Source organism: Cetorhinus maximus, chromosome 30 (genome assembly GCF_964194155.1).
Source record: "Cetorhinus maximus chromosome 30, sCetMax3.hap1.1, whole genome shotgun sequence".
Lineage (NCBI taxonomy): Eukaryota > Metazoa > Chordata > Chondrichthyes > Lamniformes > Cetorhinidae > Cetorhinus > Cetorhinus maximus.
Genome location: NC_135908.1, coordinates 3,468,161 through 3,491,506, shown reverse-complemented (window position 1 = coordinate 3,491,506; position 23,346 = coordinate 3,468,161). Strand labels below are relative to the sequence as shown.

Here is a 23,346-nt window from a genome sequence, read left to right as displayed (position 1 = left end):
TTTTGAAATGTTTTATAATTATTACATTCGGCCGCTTTGGTTGACCATTTGGAAGTCAATCATGTTGTTGTGAGGCAGTTGTACCATAAGCATTACAAGTGTTCAATCAGTGAACACGGGGTGTGCAATTACACTATGAATCTTGGTTATGAGGTGCTAGATATGGCGCAGTGACCGGCAGTTTCACTCCTCAGTCTGGAGATTGTGAATCTAAGTTCCACCCCAGAGTCTTGAGGCGCTCCCAGTGCAGTGCCGTATTGAGGGAGTGCTGCACTGTCCGAGATGTCATCTTTCTGATGAGATGTTAAACCAAGGCCTCTGTGTGCTCTCTCAGGTGGATGTAAAAGATCCCATGCCATTGTTTTGAAGAAGGGCAGGGGAGTTATCCCTGGTGTAATAAAAACAGAAAATGCTGGAAAAACCCAGCAGGTCTGACTCTGTTTCTCTCTCCACAGGTGCTGTCAGAGTTTTTTCCTAAAGTTTTCTGTTCATATTTCATATTTCCAGCATCTGCCGTATTTGGTTATCCCTGGTGTCTTGGCTAGTATTTATCTGGCAATGAACAGAACAAAAAAAAGATCAAAAACAGAATTACCTGGAAAAACTCAGCCAGTCTGGACCAGACTTGCTGAGTTTTTCCAGGTAATTCTGTTTTTGTTTTGTTTTGGATTTCCAGCATCCGCAGTGGCTTTTAGCTTTTTGTTTTTATAAAAAAACAGATCATCTGGGTCATTATCACATTGCTGTTTGTGGGAGCTTGCTGTGCACAAATTGGCTGCTGCACTTCCTACATTACAACACTGCAAAGAGTACTTGAGAGGCCCAGTGGGTGAAAAGCGCTATGTAAATGCACGTCCTTGTTTTTGGCATCATTGCTCTCCCGCCCCTTGACCTGCGGCCAAGGGTCTGCGTGTAACAGTGGGATTTGTGTTTGTCGCGGGGCGGGGGAGGGCGAGGGGGTCTTAAAACAAGCTTGATAAAATCTCTGATGGATTCGGGGTACCAATTGGTATGGAGCAGTGTGGGGGTTGGTCCATTGGCGAAGTATTGACCTGGGTCTGGGTTTTAAGGGATGTGACATTTTTTGCTGGAGCCAGTCGGGAGGAGCTGAAGTTGATTCGCTCAGATCTCGAGGGAGGGGAGGTGGGGAGTTGAAAATATTCAGGCCACCTTGTTTCTTGCTGGTGAATTCTCCCCACTAACGCCTCTTTCACTGCCAGTTCCCTGAGGAAATAATTATTGACCCAACTGCAATCTCCGGCTCTCCAGGTATTCTCCCCACCCCACCCCCTGAACGGAGGGTGCATTCTGTTCCTGTGGTGCCCTATCCTGGGTTGTATTCAACTCTTGCGGATTCCTCCCCCCCCCACCCCAATCACCACCATCTAGTTTCACTCCAGATCTGATGTTATCAATGCCTGGGTGGGATAATTCTGTCTGCCAAGGGTTTCGAGCAAGAACCTTTATCATTTTTTTTGTTTGGTGGGTGGGTTCAGTTATGACGCGTCAATTACACCTGGTGAAACTGAGTCAAGGTGTGTGTGTGTGTGGGGTGAAGTTGCTTTTTCTGTTTGTTTTCTGTCGGGCGGGTGGTTGGAAGACTTGCGAACTCGTCAGCTTCAGGACGTTTGTTTCCTGGGACTGGGAGACTGAGCCAAGACTCCCGGCCAGACCTCCCTCCCTCCCCCGTCACTCTTCCACGTTGCCCCGTCTTGCGAGAGGAGGAGGAAGAGGGAGGGGAGGGGGGAGAGAGAGATGAGGCTTGCGTGAGTTGTAGGAACCTAACTCTCCACCACCCCCCCCAACCCCCCTCCCTCCTCCTCTCCCAAGCCACCAACCCTCCTCCCACACCCCCCCCACACACACCGTCAAGAATAAACCCCCCCCACCCACTCCAACAACAGCTCCGAACCAATCCAACAGGAAATCAGGAATTGGAAGGATTCACACACTCACAGAGTGTCACTCCCCACCCCACCTCTTCTGTTCAATCTGCCAGAGAGACATGAATTTTGGAGAGCAAATTGGGATGATTGTCGCCTTCACCCTGCTGTCATCAACTTGTCCGTCTTCTGCCTTGAAAGCGGAGCTGGAAAGGTAAGGGTTAATCCGTGTAGTCCACACGGCCGCTCTTAACAGTCGGGGCACGGAATATGTTTTTTAAAGAAGTGCGACAGGAGAGGGACAGGAGCCAAAGGTTAACGGGATCGCTGATGTTTTTTTCAGTTAAGACGAAAAGATTTGCATTGTTGCTTTTAAAACAAAAAAAAAATCGCTTTATATATCTCACCGGTTCATGCCAAAGCGCATTGAGGGGCGGTTAGACAGGGGGGAGAGAGTCCACGAGGAGCTTTGCCCAAAATTTTTCGGTGCTCAGTGTCCCTCCTGGAGTGATCGGAGGCAGCGAGACTTTCTACATGGACGCTCAGTGTTAGGCATGGACTGGTACTCAGCAACGCCTGCACTATTTTCTGTTCGCTAATGACCATTTTCGCCAGTTCAAAAAAAAAAGTTACAGGGAAACAGACTCTGAACTCCATCCTCTCAGGTTGTATCCCCCAACAAAAGTGCGAAAGTCGCTTGTTAGACTTAGTTCTGAATATCTCAGGGCGGTTTGGGTGGGGGGTGGTTTCTGAATGTCTCTTGGAGAAACGTTCTCCCCTGCCAAGCGTCTGCTATTATTTTGCGCACTTAAAATGGGCTTGTAATGCTTTGCAAAGTATTGCATCTTATTTTTTATTTTTCCGACCGCAGGGCAATCGTCAATTTCTGACAAGTGTCTCCAGCAACGACTTGTGTTGATATGGCCCCCATAAAGGCACTAAAAATGTCCCAGGGCGCTCCAAAAAGAGCTCCGCTAAAACAATGAGGCTCGCTTTGAAACCAAAACGAGTGCTGAGTGTGATTCAGTCCTGACAGTCAGTGTGTGTGTGTATCGTCTAATGTTTTCATATTATTTCAATTAGCGAAGCATGTGCTGAGAATCATGTGGTCACTTTGGAGTATCAATGCACAAAAGCTACTGGGGAGACATCCACGTGTTTAAGGTAAGGGGAACTTGACGTTAAAAATGTGTTTTTTTTTTGTTTGGCGGGGTGGGGGTCACTATTAACTGAGGACCCTGTGTATCCCCGGCAAGAGTCCAGTGCCCATCTGGGCCACAGATGAATGAAGGGGAACAGAACCTGCGATATGATGGTTACACAGAACGTGGCCTGTGGTCTGGAAACAGCAACAGGAGTGACACATTCACAAAAGCAAAATGTCTCAGGCGGGGTGGGGGGCAGGAAACCCGAAACGCGGGAAGCGCTCAGCGAGGAGGGAGAAGCCGTTTCAGTCCCACGTCTGAACTCTCTCCACAGATGCTGCCTGAGCTGTTGAGTATTTCCAGTATTTTCTGATTCTAGGATTGATCCTCAATGCAAACCGCTTTGTGGGACCATCCAAACTTTCCTGAAACGATCCCTGATGCAGCTTGGGGCTTATCCCAGCCAACGTGACTGTCTCCCGTTTCAAAACCAGGCACCGAATCTCATACTGGGTGTTTGTTGTGAGTAGCTCTACAAAGCCACGGTTTAAAAAGTTGGGACAACCCCAGGGATTTGTATAGCTTAATTTTCAATGAAAGTGGAGACGCACATTACCATCTCTCCCCATTAAAAGAAAGAACTTGCATTTATATAGTGCCTTTATCAACCTCAGAGCATCCCATAAGGTTCTAGAGCCAATGAAATGCTTTAGAAATGGAGTCACTGTTGCAATGCAGCAACCGATTTGCACACAGCAAGCTCCCACAAACAGCAATGTGATGTATGACCAGATAATCTGTTTTAGTGATTTGTTAATAAAAGCAAAATGCTGCAGATGCTAGAGATCTGAAATAAAACAGAAAGTGCTGGAAAAAAAAACTCAGGTCTGGCAGCATCTGTGGAGAGAGAAAAACAGAGTTAAGGTTTCACGTCCAATGTGACTCTTTTTCGGAACACCAGTTCTGAAGGGTGGAACCTGAACCCACAATCTTCTGACACAAAGGTGAGAGTCTACCTGCTGAACCACAGCTGACACGGCTAAGGGGCTTGCAGATTGTGACCTGTTGTTGCTGGGTGAATGTGACATGGAAGCCATGCAGTATGACTTGTTTCTGCCCGCTGCACATCACACACTATAGCTCTCTGCGCAGTAACTGCCCCATTGATATAGCTGCACTGTCACTGCTAATTCACATTGTGCAAATACATTATTAATACCGGTCAATCACCCATGACGTTGCACAGGAGAATCCATCGCAAGTGCAGTCATCAGCTTAACAGTTTTGAAGCCTCCGTTTCTCTGCTGCCCACTCTTGAGTTGCTGGGAAAATCAAGGTGCAGCAGTGCCAGAAGGGTCCAATTGCAGTGTGACGTTTAACAGAGGCAGTTTCCGTTATAAATATAGGAATCATGTGAAGTTGACCCGAGAAGTGCGCACAGACATATGATCTATACTGTATCGTACGTGTGAGTATCCAGTTATGGGTCCAACTTTTCCACAAAATGAAAATGAAGGTTGGTACACATAAAATTTAGTTTTAACAAGTCTCTCCTCCCTGTCCCGTTTAGGAAATGAGCGAGACAGATTGATCAACAGGAGGGACATTTTATTCCTTAATCCTCATTTGTAATTATTGAATGTCCAACCAACTGTGAATAATTTTGGCCAACTACTTTCACAGGGCTATGTGCTTTTAACTCTTCTGACTTATGATAATAATGCTCATGCTTTGAAGGGAATTTAGAGAGGAATGGCAATTCTACAAAATACCTGTGAACATTTAGCCACCAGGCAGTCTGGTGTGCTGATGAAAACAATCTGGAACATTCAGCAAAGCTAGGCGACGTTTCAAAGCCTTGAGGGAGGGGCATCCACAGTAAATACAAATATGACGGCTTCTCATGGTATTGCAAAACCAGATTTGAATGGGTTTTGCAATTTGCTGCCAGATTAGGCTTGACTTGTTCTTGAGCAGTAAATGGCTTCTGTATATCTATGTGCTTGTGTTGATCCAACTTTGCAACATGTTCCCACCTAGAATTGACTCCCAGCTCCTGCTACTTCCCTGACTTTGGGCTGAACTGGTGAAGTTGCCAACGATGTAAGACTGACATTTGCTGAGATGAGTGCAAAGTTTAATTGCTTCTTCCTCTTCCAAATGCTGCCCCTGCATTAGCTTCTCAGGCTGAAACTGCTTGTAGCATGATGGGGTGACCTCCCCATTACACCTCCCCCCCCACCCTCGTGGGCCTACCCTGCACTGATCTCCAACAGGAGTAATACTGGTGAAGATTATCAGGGATACTGAAACATGGGGGATAGGGATCGCTGTCTGAGTGTCATTCTCCTGGAATCCAAATAAGATTATCTGGAATCCAGATAAGAGTCTCTTGAGGGAGAAAGTAGTGGTCATAAAAGTACATCTGGTTACCATTACAAGGGAATTGTTCACCTTACATAGCTAATGACAATTGATGCTAGTAAGTATTTGTTTTTTGGTTTAGGAAAAGATATTTCACAAAACCTTTTAATAGTACAGAACTTGAGTATTGCTGAGCAATCAGGGTCAAGCTGCCTGGTTTAAATTTCAAACAGTGCTTGGCAGTTAACTGTCAGTCACCATCAATGGTGCATTCTTCATGGCAATACACTTGCCAAACAATCAGCACTCTCTTCACATAGAGTATAAATTGTTGTTTCCCCCCCTTACATTGGTATTCTTGCGAGTGTCCTGATGAGTGCAAGGCGAAAAGCTTTGACATGTCTCTTTTTTCAGCAAAACCTTTAAGATGTAAAAATGGTGACATTTACTAGATAGAATCATCGAGTAGTGACTGCAGAGAAGGAGGCCATTCAACCATTATGCCTGTGACGACTGGGTATCTAATTCGTCCCACTCCTTTGCTCTCCCCACATACACTTGCAAATTTTTATCCTTCAAACATTAAATTTTGCTCTAGACTTCACCCAGCTCATTGTAGCCTCAGCTCTACATGCCTCACTACAGAACGTTACCAAGAAGCTGTAAATAACATTGATATGTCGCAATGCCTCTGTGCAAGAGTTGCCTGTCATTTACAGCAGTGATGCTTCTGTGTCATGAGTTCGCCAATGTGCACTGGGTTTTGTTTTGTAAGGCCCAAATATTCTGATTGGGAGATAAAGCTCCTTTTGCTATCTCCTTATCCAGGGGTGACTAGGTTATCTCCCAGCTCCAGGCACTTTACTGTTGTAGACAGCTATTGCATTAGTATTGGAAAGCAACTGGACTTGCTAACACTGGGATTATTACCGCTGTCCAGGAAGGGAATTAAACAGCTCAAAGGCTTTGGAAGAAGTCAGATGATTGTCTTATTAGCTTTCTTTGTGAATTTCAGTCATTAAAAGTTTTAAGATAATTGGCAAAAGAACCAGAGGGGAAATGAGGCGAACAATTCTATGGGTTTCATTCTATGAAAAGCTGCAGTGTCATGTAACACAGGAGCATTATAACTGAGTTGAACAAATCACATTATTATTTCAGGAGAACAGTCTCCTCCTGAGTTTCTGAAGGTTGCCTTTTTTTTTTAGCACTAAAAATTTGAATTACCAGAAATACAATTCTGGGACTTTTGATTTATCTAGAGTAATATGTATTACAACTCCTGCTGTGAAAGGTAGGGAAGTGGTGTGCAATCCTTTCAACAATCTGGTACCATAGGAAACAGAAGCTGCTCTCGGTGCTGAGTCCTGTTCAATGAAAATTAGAAAGAAAGACCTGCATTTCAGTGCTTTTCGTGATCTCTGGATGTTCCAAAGAACTTTATAGCCAATAAAGTACTTTTGCAGTGTAGTCACTGCTGGAACGTAGGAAATACAGCAGCCAATTTGTGCAGGACAAGCTCCCAAAAATAGCAATGTGATAATGATCCTCCTCCTTCGGGTACCATGCCCAAGTGGCCTTGGTGACCATGGACTTTCACTGGATTGGTCCATTATTATGCTTGGCAAAGTGCTGCAGTGGTTTGCTATTTCCTTCTGAAGTATGGCTGACCAGGAAACTCCCCTGCTCTTTACCACCCATCGTCAGGCATATAGGTAGGATTTACAGGCTGATAATCAACCTGGTTTGACCACATTGTGAATGCACTTTCCACAGCCATCAATTCCTGAAGTTGGACTTGAACCCGGAGCTTGTGGGCCAGAGGGAGGAACGTTACCACTGTACCACAAGACCTCCCATTGTAATTAATGATCAGAATGTCTCTCAACCAACGTGACTAAAATAGACCAAGACACAAGGAAGTAGTCCCCTGCTTCTCTTTGAGATATTGTCATGGCATTTTTTAAAATCCAGTTGAGAGGGCTGCTGTGGCCTTGATTTAACATTTCATCTGAAATACAGCATCTCTGACAGTGCAGCATTCCCTCAGTACTGGACTGGGTCATCTTAGACTATCTGCTCAAGTCTCTGCAGTGGGGCTTGAACCCCCAATCTCCCAATCTTCTGCATCAGAGATAGGAATGCTACCTACTGAGCCACAGCTGAATTGGAGGCTCAGGTATGGAATCACTCCGTATTTTGCAGCCATGTAAATCAAGAATAGACTCTGCGCTGGGAGTGGATTCTTGCAATCTTGGGGGGGCTGCTAATGTATGCAACTAATATTCTGTGAGATCTTTGATTGCATTAATGGTTTTGGGAGTATTCCAGAAACAGGCTAACTTAGCCACCATTAGTGGCATTTGTCAAGAATATTTGGACTGTGTAAATAATACGGGCTGCCAACAATGACTTTTCCTACATCAGGGTGCAGTGAACAAACTCAAGTTGCCTGAATATTGAAGCTCTCGAGATTAGCATCATGTAATTCACTGACGGCTATATGAGGTTATTCTGCTTGCCAAACCGGATGAAGGGTCAAGGCTCGCTGAGCAGCTCATCACAAGTCTGGAACTAGTAGAAAAAACAGACTCGGTAAATCAGGAGGTGGCGCGAAGCTTGGGTTTAGAAATGAATAGTATGGCGGAGGAGTAAAAGATTCAGGAAGGTAAGTGGCTGCACAGTTTGTATGACCAGGATAACAAGTAGAATAAGAGAGGGTGCTGTGGAGTCCTGAGTTTATCACTGGAATGATACAGGGCGCAGAATGGTGTGCAAGAAGATTATTTTGTCAGTATAATTCATTAGGACCAGCTCAAGAGAGAATAGTCTGGTCTGGATATTCCTTATGCACAGTATAGGGGAATAAAACATTTAAACCAATATGTTGTACAATGCTACTTTTAATTCACCATCTTGCATTTCTACCATCTAACTTCATCTGAGCATAATGTTCAAAATGATTTCTTCAGACCCAGTTGGTAGAAGATAGTCAAAAACGAAAATGAGAATTCCAAAATCTACCTCGCTGAAACTCTCTTAAGGGAGACCCCTACAGTGCGGCTGAAGGAACATTTTAAAGACCTGTTTCTAGGTTTTTGAGAAAACCGAGTAACAATGCTGAACAGTATCAGATAATCCCCAGATCAAAGAATAGGAGTTCAGTCTGCACTACACTAAAAGGAAATCACATTGAAAACAATCCACTCTCTTGTATGTGCACTAACTCTGAACAAATAGCTGGTAGTGCATTTAAACTAGTAATCATGTTGGGATTCGGATGAGGATTGTTAACTGCTTGGGGCTTGCTTTTTTGACAAATCATATTAACTGAATTCCTTAGTTGTATTACTGCCCCTGCAATTCACTTACAGGTAATTATTATACTTGATGTAATATACTGTGATCTCTGGCAGCTCTTAATCTCACTGTACAGTGCAAACCATTTATAATGGACCGTTTTATGCAGGGGTTGGTTCCATTATAAAGTGACTGTATGCTTTCTCGTGGGAAGCACTGACATTATTCTGGGAGCAGTGGGATCAGTGGCATAGCAAACTGGCATAGCCTGCCAACGGAAAATTGGTATAATGACTCGACATGGAAGTTGAAAACTGCTCACGTCAGCAAGTTTGCTCATCAAACTTAAAGACATTTAAAGATAGCCGTCATCAGAGGTAATCCAGCTAACCCCACTGCTGAAGATTAAAGTTGGGAAATGCTCCGGCTTTGTCCATATGATGCAACTTCAAACTCCAAACCAAATCCAAAGGAAAATATTGCGAATGCTGGAAATCTGAAATAGTAACAGGAGATCTGGAAGCACTCAACAGGTCAGGCAGCATCCAGGGACAGAGGAACAGAGTCAATGGCTGCTCGCCATATGCATGACGTGCTGACCTCTGCTCAGTGGGTGGCACTCCGGCCTCTGACTCAGAAGGTTGTGGGCTCGAGTTCCATTCCAGAGACTTAAGCACAAATTCAGGCTGACGCTTCCGATCTAATATTGACGAAGTGCTGTCTTCCAGTTGAGATGTTAAACCGAGGCCTCGTCTGCACTCTCAGGGATGTAAAAGATTCTACGGCACCGCCCTGATGGAGAGCAGGGGAGTTCTCCTCCAGCCCTGGCCAATATTTATCAGCGAAGAAGCACATTGGGCGGGATTTCCCGCACCCGCCCGCCGCCGCCACGATCTTCCGGTCCCGCCGCAAGTCGATGGGCTTCTGGCTGGGGCGCCACCTCACCCACGGCGGGTCCCACCTGCGACAGGGCCGTAAAATCCCGGCCATTATCTCATTGCTGTTTGTGGGCATTTGCCGTGTGCAAATTGTCTGCAGCATTTCCTACATTACAACAATGGCTATGCTTCAAAGGTACTTCATTGCCTGTAATTTGGAACATCCTGAGATTGTGAAAGGCGTGGTAAAAATGGAAGTCTTTTCTCTCTTTGTCGTGGATGTTTGTAAATGAACTTTCTGGCACCCAGTTACTTTATTGGTGCTGTTTTATAACTATTGATTCATTCACTGATGCTCTGCAGAGTTGCTCCTTTTCCTATTGCCACACTAATCTTTCACCATTTTTAAAACTGAAGTAGTGGAACCTTAATCCATGATAATCTGTTGGAGATTACAACATTATTATATCCTTGTCACGAATCATCTGACTGTACGAATTTGCGGATTGAGCAGAGAGGAATTACACCTTTCTGATGATGTTAAATGGAATTACTTGGTAGTGCTGGCCAGTCAAGCAGCTGATGAGAACAGAAACAGACTTCAAACAAGTCAGGCACATTGTAAAACTAGAGGGAAGGAATGCTTAAAAAGAACAGCAACACCCGACATGAATAACTTAGTATCGTTGGGGAATTATCCATTTATTATTCAAATCTCTCAGCATGGCTTCTTGCTTGCTTTTACAGTACTAAAATACTGTAAAAGATGCTCTGTGCTGTGTGTAACAATGACTGAAGAAGGGTTAGATGAAGTAAAGTGGGAGAAGGCTTTCATGGAGCATAAACACCAGCATAGATGGGCCAGTTGAGCTGAATGGCTTCAGCCTGCGCTGTAAATTCAGTGTAATTCTACGAAGGAGAACAATTCCAGTGTAAAACTGACTCCTGTTTATGTTGTAACGGTTGGACAAATGCCAATTCTTAATGAGGCCGCACTCTGTGGATTTCCTTTACTTTCCGTTTCACTAGTTCTATAGGGCTGCCATTCATTAATTACACTTGCCTTTTATAGCAGTGTCTTTCAAGCATTCCTGCGAGGGGAACCTCCTGCTGAATTCCCAGGCAATTTCTTGCATTATATTAAGATGCTCTTGGGGTCCCTGTATTCTGACTTCCAGATGACAGTAAATCAGGCAGAGAAGTATTTTTTATATATTAGTGTACACTACAGCAACAGGAGCAAAGTGCTGGTACAAGAAAATTCAGCGACTTGATGACAGACAGACTTGAGTCCAATGATCCTGGGGATTCCATCTGTGGACCATACTTTGGTTTGAGAACCTATATTGTATGCAGATCTTCAGTTGTGCCCACTGATATAATTTGCTAAGTGCCATACATTAATTCTCTTGTACAATGTCAGTTTACCAGTGCAGATCTATCAGTAATAGTGTGTTCACTGGTGTTGTCAGAACTTACTCCTGCTCGTGCTACACATAACCTTCCCAGCGGGTAGCACTCTTGCTTCTTGAGTCAGATGGTGTGGGTCCATGTCCTATCTTGGAGAATTGAGTACAAAATCTAGGCTGACACTTGAATGCAGTGCTGATGGAGTGCTGCACTGTCAGAGTTGCCATCTTTGAGATGCAACATGAAGGCCTGTCGAGTAGGTGTAAAAAGATCCCAAGTCACTTTTGGAAGAAGAGCAGGTGAGCTCTCCTCAGTGTCCTGGCCAACATTTATTCCTGTACAAACATTACTAAAAGATTTGGTCAGGTTGCTGTTTGTGGGAGCGTGCTGTGCGCTAGTTGGGCTGCCATTGTCTCCTGTTTTACAAAAGTATTTCACTGGCTGTAAAACACTTTGGAGCTTCTCCAGGCCATGAAAGGCGCTATATAAATGTAAATGCTTCCTTCTCCTTTTCATTGAATTGGAATCAAAATTCTTTTGTGCCCAGTTTTAAAATGTGCTTACCCTTTCCCTTTAAATATTTTTCCATCAGGAGATGAAGCACACTTCATGCTCCTTTACATTGGTCCTTTTCTCGCTTCGTTTCAGTGCCGGTCACGGTGAGGGAACGTTGGCCGGTGAATGGGAACTTTCTGCTCCGGGTACCCGAGCAGCAGATTTGAGCTCCTGACTGAGTGGTCAGCGCTGGGAGCCCACACTGGGACTTCAGGAGCTGAAGCCGGTTCGCCAAGAGCGCTTGCAAATTAATCCAGCAGGGCACACTTAACATCCGTGCCCAAATCCCTGGAAGCAAGGGCCCTCCAATGAGTTTGCTCAGATAAAAAACACAGCGTCCTCGAGAAGGTGCAAGAGGAGGTTTACCACACGGAGGCCAGACCGGGTAAGGATGGCAGATTTCCTTCCCGGAAGGACATTGGTGAATGAAAGAGGTTTTTGACAACAATCCATTGTCACTGTTACTGATACTCGTTTTTTTCTAAAAATCCAAATATATTTATTTAAATTTCCAAGCTGCTGTGGTGGGATCTGGACGTGTGCCTCCGATCATTAATCCAGGCCTCTGGATTACTAGTTCAGTAACATAATCACTATATTACTGTGTACCCTCATTTGGTTTGGCGTTGTGCCTGACAGATGTCCCCAGTGATGAGCAACACTCCCGCAGTAACGTATGAAAATGTCAGCCTCAACCCTAACACTCAAGGTCTGCTGAGGGGCTTGAAACCACAATCTTCTTCTGACTCAGAGATACTGACGAGCCAACTCATTTGGCAAGGGATACGAGCCCACATGCTGTCATGATGTAATGCGCTGAAACACCATTTAACTCTCTTTTGTCCAATGTTCTCTTTCTGAGGTGGTAACTGTCGCTGGGATAGAGTTTCACAAATAATCTTTAAGCCCAGACCCTGAGCACTGGCAACCTGTAGAACTATGGGATGCCTCACAGCCATTTTTCCTACTTTTACTTAAGGTCCACAGTTAGACATTTTGCAGCGAGGGTCAAAATGAGGATTAGGAACATTTGCTGCTTTTTCTCTTCTGAGCCTGGGTACTAAGGCTAACAAGAGCTCTCCTGGGGAGGAGATGGTGGTGTAGTGGTAATGTCACCAGACTAGAAATCCAGAGGCCTAGGTTGGTGCTCTGGTGACACGACTTCCATCGCAGTAGCGGGTGGAATTTAAATTCAATTAATTAATTTTTAAAAATCTGGAATGAAAGCTAGTGTCAATGACCATGAAGCCATCATCAATTGTTGTAAAAACCAATTTGATTCACTTATGCCTTTAAGGAAGGAAATCTGCCATCCTTACCTGGTCTGGCCTACATGTGACTCCAGACCCATAGAAAATAGAATCAAAAGCTTTCCTACAGCAGCTAAGGGCTTGAAGTGACTGGAATTAGATCAAGTATATTTTGAGAAGTTTCCCAGATTTACACATTAAACTGTATATAACCTGATGATTAATAAAAACAGAGTAGACTTACAACTGGAATGATGTAAATTCCATACACTTCAGTTCATCCAAAAGCCTGTTGCCTGTATTGGAACTTGCACCAGTTATTCCTGTACGCGCTGACCTACATTGGCTCCGAAGTGAGCAATGCAATGAATTTAAATGTTCAAATCCCTCCGTGCCCTCACCCCTCCATCTCGACGACCTTCTCCATCCCTACACTGCTCCATGAGCTCTGTGTTCCTCCAATTCTGCCCTTTTGTACATTTGCAATTTTCTGCGCCAAATTTTTGGTAGACATGCCTTTGGCTGCCTCAGCCCTAACCTCTGGTATTCCCTCTCTAGGCCTCTTCATCTCTCTGTCTCTCCTCATTAAACACACTCCTGTCTTAATTGCAAAGTGCTTGACTTTTAACTGCCCTCAAGGGGCTTTTAGGGATAGACAACAAATGCAGCATAATTCTTAGCACACTGAGGATTATTTAGCAAATGTTGTCCAATCACAGAATCACAACTAATGTTGGATACTTGTGTTTTGAGTTTTGCAAGCACAGGCTGGTTGGTTGTAGTCTGTATCTTGCCCGTTGTGAACAACGAATGGGACGTGCTATTTGATATGATCTGTCAGTCTTAGGGACGTACGGCCTACATACCTACCATCACACTGGCACTGAAATTCATATACCACAAGACTCATTTGTGTGATAGGCAGAATGTCTTTTTGACTTGACGGCAGCATCCTGTTAGTAGTGAATGCCACTCAGGTTGCTACTGCATAGTAGCAGCGGGAAACAGCTAGCTTCACCTGTTGCTTAAATTTACCTATTAAATAAAATTGGCATCAGTGAGAGTTGGTGGCAAAGCTATCTAACAGGAAACTTATTTAACACTATTTCTAATACAGTGATGGTTGCTCAGATGACAGGAAGGAATCTGAATACTTCTCCCACCGTTTACTTAGAAACAACAGCTGCCAGAGGGGGAAGCTGATGGCTCCAATTAAATCTCCGGTCTGCTGACATTATCTTTGGAATCCATCAATGAAAATAAAACCTCCTAATCTCCTCGCAAAGATCCTTAATTCACTGGCCTGTGGAGCAAGGTCGTCATATGTAATCATTCAGGATTATGATCACTTGATTCAGGGAAAATAAACCAGCATCAGGAGGTCAGTTTGGCAAAGATCAGACTAATTAGTTAAATACATTCAAGAGGTCAAGGCTTCCCACTGGCATTAGGGAAGAGGTTTAAGGTTCTCAGTCCTTTGTTTCCAAGTTCCAGGAATGCAATACACTGATTGAAATGGTAACTGTTCCAGTTACATCCCGCCAGGATGCAACTCCGTACCATGTACGAGTTTGGAAATTAGAACTGGGAAAGTCAAAAATGTCAAAATAGAATCGAAAGCTTTCCTACAGCGGCTAAGGGCTTGAAGTGACTGGAATTAGATCAAGTATATTTTGAGAAGTTTCCCAGATTTACATATTAAACTGTCTATAACCTGAAGCACTTGATGATTAATAAAAACAGAGTAGACTTACAACTGGAATGATGTAAATTCCATACACTTCAGTTCATCCAAAAGTCTGTTGCCTGTATTGGAACTTGCACCAGTTATTCCTGTACGCGCTGACCTACATTGGCTCCGAAGTGAGCAATGCAATGAATTTAAAGGCTCCAGCCTAATGTTCAAATCCCTCCGTGCCCTCACCCCTCCATCTCGACGACCTTCTCCATCCCTACACTGCTCCATGAGCTCTGTGTTCCTCCAATTCTGCCCTTTTGTGCATTTGCAATTTTCTGTGCCAAATTTTTGGTAGACATGCCTTTGGCTACCTCAGCCCTAACCTCTGGTATTCCCTCTCTAAGCCTCTTCATCTCTCTATCTCTCCTCATTGAAGACACTCCTGTCTTAATATCTCCTTACATGACAAGGTGCCAAAATTTGGTCAACAATGTTCTTGTTGCACCTTAGGATGTTTTGCCATGTTAAAGGTGCTATACAAATACAAGTGGTTATTGTTGGTGACATTGAGTTTGGCTCAATTAGTAACAACCTTATCTTTGAGTAGGTTCAACCTGTAATCCAGGACTTAAATGTAGAGCGTTGTCTGACACTCCTGTGCAGTACAAAGGCAATGCTGCATTGTTGGAGGATAAACTGAGGCAACTGGTCCCTGGTCTGGTAGATGCTAAAGATGCTGTGACATAATTTGAAAGGTCTCCCTCGATGAACATCACCAAAAAAATGACAAGTTAACTAATCATTCATCTCAATTGTGGGATCTTGCCATTTACAAATGGCTACTTTATCTGCTCACATGATAGCCACTGCAATTCAAAATAATTCATTGGATATGAGGTTTTGAGATGCTTCTGAGAAATATAAGACACAATATAAATACAAGTCTTTATAAATTCTCTAAGTGGTGGGTTATGTTCAGCTAGCATTTAGGGTAGAAGACATTGGCCCAGAATTTCCAGTCTTTGGATTATTGGAGACTGGACGTACGACGCTAGATGCACATCAGGAACCCATGGAGGTCCCAACACGCTGACCTCTGTGTGAATTGCCAGGATGTTTGAACTCCTGATGGGCAATTCCCCTGCACCCTGAGAACCTCCGTGTTAAGAGTCAGACACTTTGGACAGTTCCACGTTACTTACCTGGATAGTTACCCAGGGAATGTTAGACAGAAAAATCCTAGTCTAACTCCTGGGTAATGGTAAAACTGATCCCCAATCTGATTGACCCAACCTGACCCGACTATCCCCCCCACCCCACCCCCGATCTGACCTGACTATCCCTCCCGATCACACAAAAACCGGACCACCCTCCGACTGTCCCCAACCCAAGTTGACTAACCGCTTGGCCATGCTAACCCCCGACCAGACCTGACCGACTACCCCTCTGACCCACCCACTCACCTCAGCTGCCTGCCACTCTACCCGCCCCTACCCACCTGCCACTTTACCTCCTTACCAACTGACCTTACCCACCTACCACCCAACCACCCTGCCCATTCACTCACTCACCCACTCACTAACAGTTACACTGGACATTTAAACTTACCCAACGGCAGCAAGTGCTGTAAAAGGGAGGCATGGCTCGTCTCCCTCTAACACTACGGTGCCACGATGCATATCCTCGTGGGACTGTACGCTCTGTATTTCTGAAAAAACCGGGCTCGGAAGATCTGGCCAGAAACGTGGAGCACCTTCGGGGCATTGAAAAGTCCAAGTGGAGCGGCTATTTGACAGTGGTTGCTGCTTTGTGGAAGATCCAGGCCATTATGTTTACCATCTATATACTTATGAAAGCACAATATGTATAGACATATTGTAATCAGCTGTAAGGAATGAGTTTGGGATGAGGATGAAGGGTACTTTTAATTTGTTAGCCTGGTCACTGCTCACAGCAAATCAATACAACATTTCTGTAAAATGGTACAATTTGAAGAGAGACTTCAGAAACTTACTCCACAGAGTCACCTAGTGTCCAGAGCCTACAACTGCATTGTGACAGTGTACATAGTAAAATTGAGTGGGAAATGTTGACATAGGAGCGGTAAATGTTGACTCAAAAGACACAGCAACTAAACAGGAATTGACTGCCTTATTTTTAATAATACACATGTTTAAACATGTTCACATTTTCAGTGTCTGATGACCCATAAAAATCTCAGAGCAAAATGCACCATTAGACTTGGTTGCGAACAATTTTGCTAACAATGGGAGATGACCTTTATCAGTCCACAATAGACAATATCTTAGTTACCATCTGCTCTGTAATAGCAGCATTACTTAACGTCTTTCAAAGATAAATCATGCACAATATGGTCTCAGAAATCAAATATATTACGGATTTTGTACTGGTGTCATTATCAGATTCATGTTGACACAAAAACTGCAGTATCAGGTACAGAACAGCATGGTTAGAGAGCAATGCAGAGCCAATAATATCCCTCAGTATTGATCACCACATGTGCTCAAACAAGCACATGCACCTGCAGTATAACAATGCTACTACATACAAAAAGGCTTCATTTATATAGCACATTTCATGACCTCAGCAAGTCCGAAATACTTCACTGATTGTAAAGTGCGTTGGAAATGTTGTCCCTGTTGTAATGCAAGAAATTGAGCAGCCAATTTGCACACAGCAAGTTCACACAAATGGCAATGTGATAATGACTAGATAATCTGGTTTTTCAGAGATGTCGTTTGAGGGATAAATATCGGCCAGCTTAAGAGGAAAAACGCCCCTTGCTTTTAACTGAATACTGATGTGTAATTTTTTACACCCATCTAAGAATGTAGATGGGGCCTCAGTTTATACGTCTTATCTGAATGACAGATGACAGGTATACACCTCACTGCAGCACTCCCTAAAACAGCACAATATTTTGAACATAGTACCCATTGTTTATGGGTGTTTCCCTAGTGGAGGAAACAGATATAATTCCCTATTCAGAACATGTCATATATTTTAACAGTCCGATATATTGAGGAGGGAGATCTTGCGTTCCCTACCTCTGGGGCCTGAAGCTCTGGGTTCGAGTCCCACTTCAGGACTTGATGATCACAGGAGATGTTGTTCACAACAGCGCCAAACAAGTTGCTTATCAGCCTGTAAATTCTTCCAATGCACCTGAAGACAGGCGGTAAAGACGGGAGAGTTTCCCGGTCAGCCGTACTGCAGAAGGCAACGGCAAAACCACTGCAGTACTTTGCCAAGCGTAATCATGGACCAATCCAATGGAAGTCCATGCTCACCAATGCCCTCTTAGGGCATAAAAACAAAAAGCTAAAAGCTACTGCGGATGCTGGAAATCCAAAACAAAAACAGAATTACCTGGAAAAACTCAGCAGGTCTGGCAGCTTAAGGCATGGTACCTGAAGGTGGAAGATATATTGAGGTGCATTATATGAAAGCACTGCATATCAGATGGCAGTGTTACAACGCAACCAATATTCCACTTAAGGATGAAGGACAGGGCTAGCAGCTAAATCACAAATCAGTTTGCAGGAGCCAGCATTTCAGGTGGGACATCTTCAACAGGGTTAGTTTAAATGAAAGGTCCTACCCAGGTAACATCTTTTGAATTTAAATAGACCTGGTGTGCATTTCTGTTTTCACTGGGCTTGGGTAGCTTTTTCTCTCATCTCTTTGTAGCGGTGGGTTTCGAGCATATCTGTGTGATGGAGCCTCCTATAAATGTTGCCACAGTTAAGGGGAACGCTGACTTTGAAAAAGACAGTGCCAGTTTTTTTCTTTAATCGTTCGTGGGATGTTGAGTGTCGCTGGCTTGGGCCAGCGTTTGTTGCCCATCCCTAATTGACTTTGAGAAGGCATTGGTGAGCCACCTTCAGAACCACTGGGCGAGGCACACCGACAGCGATGTTAGGGAGGGAGTCCCAGGATTTTGACTCTGAGACAGTGAAGTTCCAAGCCAAGATGGTGTGTGACTTGGAGGGGAACTTGCAAGCAGTGGTGCTTCTTTCATGGGATTTCATCAGATGTGGGCATCACTGGAAATGCCAGTATTTGCTGCCCATCCCTAATTTCCCTTGAACTGAGTGGCCTTTACAGAAGGTACTTAAGAGATGTGGGTCTGGTGTCACATGCCAGACCGGATAAAGATGGCAGATTTTCACTCAAGGACATTAGTGATCCAGATGGATTTTTACAACAATCATTGATAGTTTCATGATCACCATTACTGAGACTAGCTTTCAATTCCAGATTTATGAATGAATTGAATTTAAATTCCACCAGCTGCCGTGGTGGGATTTGAACCCATGTCCCCAGAGCATCAGTTTGGGATTCTGGATTACTAGTCCAGTGACATTATCACTATACCACCAACTCTGCATCTTCCCATGCATCTGCTGCCCTTGTCCTTCTAGGTGGTAGTGGGTGCAGGTTTGGAAGGTGCTGTCAAAGGAGCAGGTGGGGAGTTGCTGCAGTGCATCTTGTAGATGGTATACACACTGCTGCCGCTGTGCGCTGGTGGTGGAGAGAGTGAAAATTTAAGGTGGGGGATGGGGGTGCCACTCAAGCGGGCTGCTTTGTCTTGGGTGCTGTTGAGCTTCTTGAGTGTTGTGGGAGCTGCACTCATCCAGGCAAGTGGAGAATATTCCATCACACTCCTCACTTGTGCTTTGTAGATAGGTTCAGGATTTAGGGAGTCAGGAGCTGAGTTACTTTCCACAGAATTCCCAGCCTCTGACCTGCTCTTATAGGCACAGTATTTATATAAGGGCAGCAACGTCATACTCATAACAAACATTTTCACTGGGAAACAGAAATAGAATTCATGTCGCTTGCAGAAAAAAAAGATGTACTGTTGAAGTTGTTTTTATCTTGCACTTTTCAGGACAGACACAAGAATGCCAAATTTCAAAGGGAGCAACAATTTATACTGCATGAGAAAAACAATTGGTTGGCAAGTCGACTCTGGTCGAGGCATTGCCACAAAGAATGCACCTGGGAACTACTGTCCCCCATGTGTTTGCTAAAGCAAAAAAAAGGCACCATGCCTGAACATGTTCCTTTTGCCTGCAGAGGAAAGGTCCCTTTGCATGAATATGTGTAGCTTCTAGCAAGCATAAGTGAGTCACATTGCAAGCCTGATGGATAACCTTAGATTGGTTGCTAGTGTAATTCTTAGCACACTTGAATTGTTCAACAAGTGCTGCCCTATTGCGGAATCACATGTAACGTTAGACATTATCTTCTGAGTTTTGCAAGCACGGGCTGATTGAACATTCATGTTCTAGTTGCTAGATGCAGCTACCCAGGCACCAAAGATAGAACACTGAAGCCTAGCCTTTATACACTTATAAGCTTTTATTTATAGAGACACACATTGCATATCATGCATCTCCAATGAAACACCCCTCTTTCCGGTCTGCCCCTGTGTACACAAGTGAGTCCCCAATTAACCTGAATTGGTACCTGAATATAATTAACCCCCAAATGATATATGATTAGCAGTAGTCAGTGAACAAATACCGAGAAATGTGGAAATCTGTTGACATCCCAAACTCTGTTGTGGAACCTTTAGGGTCCATGAGAAAAAGTCATTTGAAAGCCAATGCTTTTATAGCCAGGAGTTTTGCTTAGCGTTTCTGAAAGGTTGTGTAGGTCTCCAATGCAGCAAATCAGAGGTACCCAAGTGGAGTTGTACTGACCCGTTGGAATGATAAATGGGTAAAATGGCAGGCGTCCAAAGGCATTTGTAGGACTTGTCCTGTTTCAAAAACCATGGACAGAATCTTCCTGTCAGTGAACGGGGGTAGGCCCGACACATCGACGGGTAAAATGACGCATGATGACGTCGGGCGTGCGTCCTGATGTCATGGCGATTTTTCGTTGGGCGAGCGTACGCCAGTCGGCTGCATGCCAGCCGAAATGTAAACAGCCGATTGAGGCCATTAAGAAATCAATTGAGCCACTTGAGAACGCCGCACGTCCAACCTTAAGGTTGGCGGGTAGGCAGAAAGCCCAAGCGGCCTTTGTGTTTTTCAGGAAACCTCATCCACGAGTGGGATGAGGTTTCTTGAAGCTTTTATTAAATAAATAAATACATTTCCATAGATACAAAAACATGTCCCCACTCAAGTGACGCAGTCACACGAGGGGATATGTTTAAATACATTTTTAATCCAATTCTTTAATTATTTTAATATCCATCCCTGAGGCAGCTCTGTGCCTCGGAGGTTGCTGTGCTGTTCCGTGCGCATGCGTGAAAGAGCACTGGCCCTGACTCTCCCTCCTCCCCCTGCCTGCATAGGAAATGCTGAGCGCTACCGGCTGCGTATTACGCTGGGCGGGCCTTAATTGGCCCGCCCGCGTAAAATGGTGGCGCAGAGCCGATTGCGGGTGGCGATTGGCTCCGCGCCCGCTCCCGCCCAGCTCGCCCACCATAGGAAAAATCCTGGCCCCCAAGTTTGTAAATCTCACCTGCAAGCGTATCCACAACAGAAAGCACCAAGCTAATGATTTGAATGACATAAATGTGGTTTGGGTTGAAACAGAGCAAGATTAACTTTGGGAACACAGAAAGCACAATGCCTTGAACAAAATTCAGCTACAGAATGGTTAACTCAGCTGGGTGAAATGGGAATTACTTGGACCCAAAGGCATTGTTCCAGGTAATGGTCATGTTCTCTAGTCCAGTAAAAATAAGGCAACGCAATTACAAGAATCTTAACGTTGTACCTTGAAGCCTAAATATGATCTCAGATGAGAAACTCTGTAGACAACTTCTGTCATGCATGAAAACATCTCTACCCTTGAGGGGCATCAAATATGGCTTGCAACAGCTATAGTTTAACAAAGTTGAGTCACTTTTTCTTAAGGAGGCAGCTGGTTTGTGGGACATGTAGTGACTGAAAATTCTTGAGTAACGTTTCCTTTGATATATTGGACAATGAACCTCTTGCCTTCCTGGCTCTTCACCAATATTCCACCCAATTCTTCTCTCAAACCCTCTCAGATTACGCCTTCATTTATCTCCTGCAATTTCTCCCCGATTTGATGCCCTTTGCTGCAAGGAGCTGTGGGAAGATTTGTTAAGTGGTGTTGCCACTTTTCACACTGCCGAAGATATTACCAATAAAAAAAAAGAAAGCCAGTCATCTCTCATTGTATTTTCTAACCTTAATAACCTTTTCTCAAGGCAGAGGTCAGAGCAGCTGCTAATGGACAGAAACTCCCCTCATCAAGTTGCCTCAAACTGAGCTCAGGACATCCCTATTTAGATCACTCCCTCCCCCCAGCACCCACCCCTCCCGCCCCACCGGCCAACCAAAGAAAGGAGTTCTTGATCAATAGCCTTAAAGTGACAGGCCAGGTTAATCTCAACTCTAATTTGGCAACAATGTTCTAGACACTGAACTAACTAGGAGCAATGCCATGGAGGATCAGCTAGTAAATGCAGTTGAGGCTTTTCGAAAGAAGCTTGAGTTTCTATTCATGCAGCAGATTTTGTAGGTCCCACTCAACCCGGTCACTGGAAATCCATCACTGACTCTTTCATTTTAGGCCTTGAAATTTCGTAGACATATTATAGTATCATACATCTCAGAAGGAGGCCATTCATTCCATCACATTGATACTGACTCTTTGAAAGACATATCCAATTAGTTCCACTCCCCCTCTTTCCTCCATAGCCCAGCAACTTTGTTCCTTTCCAAATATTTATCCAATTCCCTTTTAAAAGTTATTATTGAATATGCTTTCACCACAGTTTCAGGAGGTGCATTCCAGAACATAGCAACTCGCTATTTAAATAAAATTCTCCTATTGTCCCCCATTGTTTGCTCCCATCAATTTAACACACATATTTCACACACACACACACACGCACACACACAAACACACCCACCAAAATAGGGAATTATAGGGCCAAGAAGAGGCCATTCAGCTCCTCGAGCCTGCTCCAGTTAGAGCCATTCAGTTAGATCATGGCTGAATTGTATTTTAACTGCATCCACCCACCTTGGATCTGTAATTTTAAATACCCTAAGAAAAATCTATTAAACTGAGTTTTGAGATTTTCAACTAACCTCCAGCCTCAACATCTTTTTAAGGGACAGTGCTCAAGAATTCCACTACCCTTTATGTGAAGAAATGCATCCAGACATCACCCCAGCACCGACTGACTCTAATTTTAAGGCCTGTTGTTCTGGATTCTCACGAGAGGAAATAGTTTTTCGTAGAGAGACTGGAGAAGCTGGGATTGTTCTCCTTAGAGCAGAGAAGGTCAAGAGGATATTCAATAGAGCTGTTCACAATAATAAATACTTTAGATAGAGTGAATAAGGTGAAACTGTTTATGTTGGCAGAAATTTGGCATAATTGGCAAAAGAACTCCAGAGCAGAGATAAAGAGATTTTTTTTTAACACAGCGAGTTGTTACAATCTTTGGAACTCTCTTCATGAAAAGATGGTGGAAGCAGAGTCTTTGAATATTTTTAAGGCAGATGTGGATAGACTCTCGGTAAGCAAGGGGGTGATAGGTTATCGGGTTAGGTGGGATGCAGATTTCAGGTTACTATCAGATCAGCCATGATCTTATTAAATGGCGGAGCAGGCTCGAAGGGCTGAATGGCCTACTCCTGCTCCTTGTTCATAAGTTCGTATGATCTGGAATGCGCTGTCTGAAAGGTTGGTGGAAACGCATTCAACCCTATCAAATCCTTTCATCATCTTAAATAACTCAATTATATCACCCCTTAATCTTATCTTTTCGAGGGAATACAAGCCCAGTCTATTCAACCTGTCCTCATAATTTAACCCTTTTAGAAGATATTGTTAATAAAATAGACATGCTGTCAT

The 23,346-nt window shown here is 44.1% G+C and overlaps 1 protein-coding gene across 2 annotated transcripts in view; it reads left to right on the top strand.

The window, feature by feature from the left end:
• The first annotated feature begins 1,986 nt into the window (after positions 1-1,986).
• Positions 1,987-23,346, top strand: part of LOC144669975 (collagen and calcium-binding EGF domain-containing protein 1-like) — a 160,381-nt gene continuing 139,021 nt past the window's right edge. For both annotated transcript variants that reach the window (XM_078532274.1, XM_078532275.1), the window contains exons 1-2: positions 1,987-2,097; positions 2,967-3,047. In XM_078532274.1, coding sequence (XP_078388400.1) covers positions 2,006-2,097; positions 2,967-3,047 — 173 coding nt within the window. In that variant the 5' untranslated portion in view covers positions 1,987-2,005. The remainder of the gene's footprint in view (positions 2,098-2,966; positions 3,048-23,346) is intronic.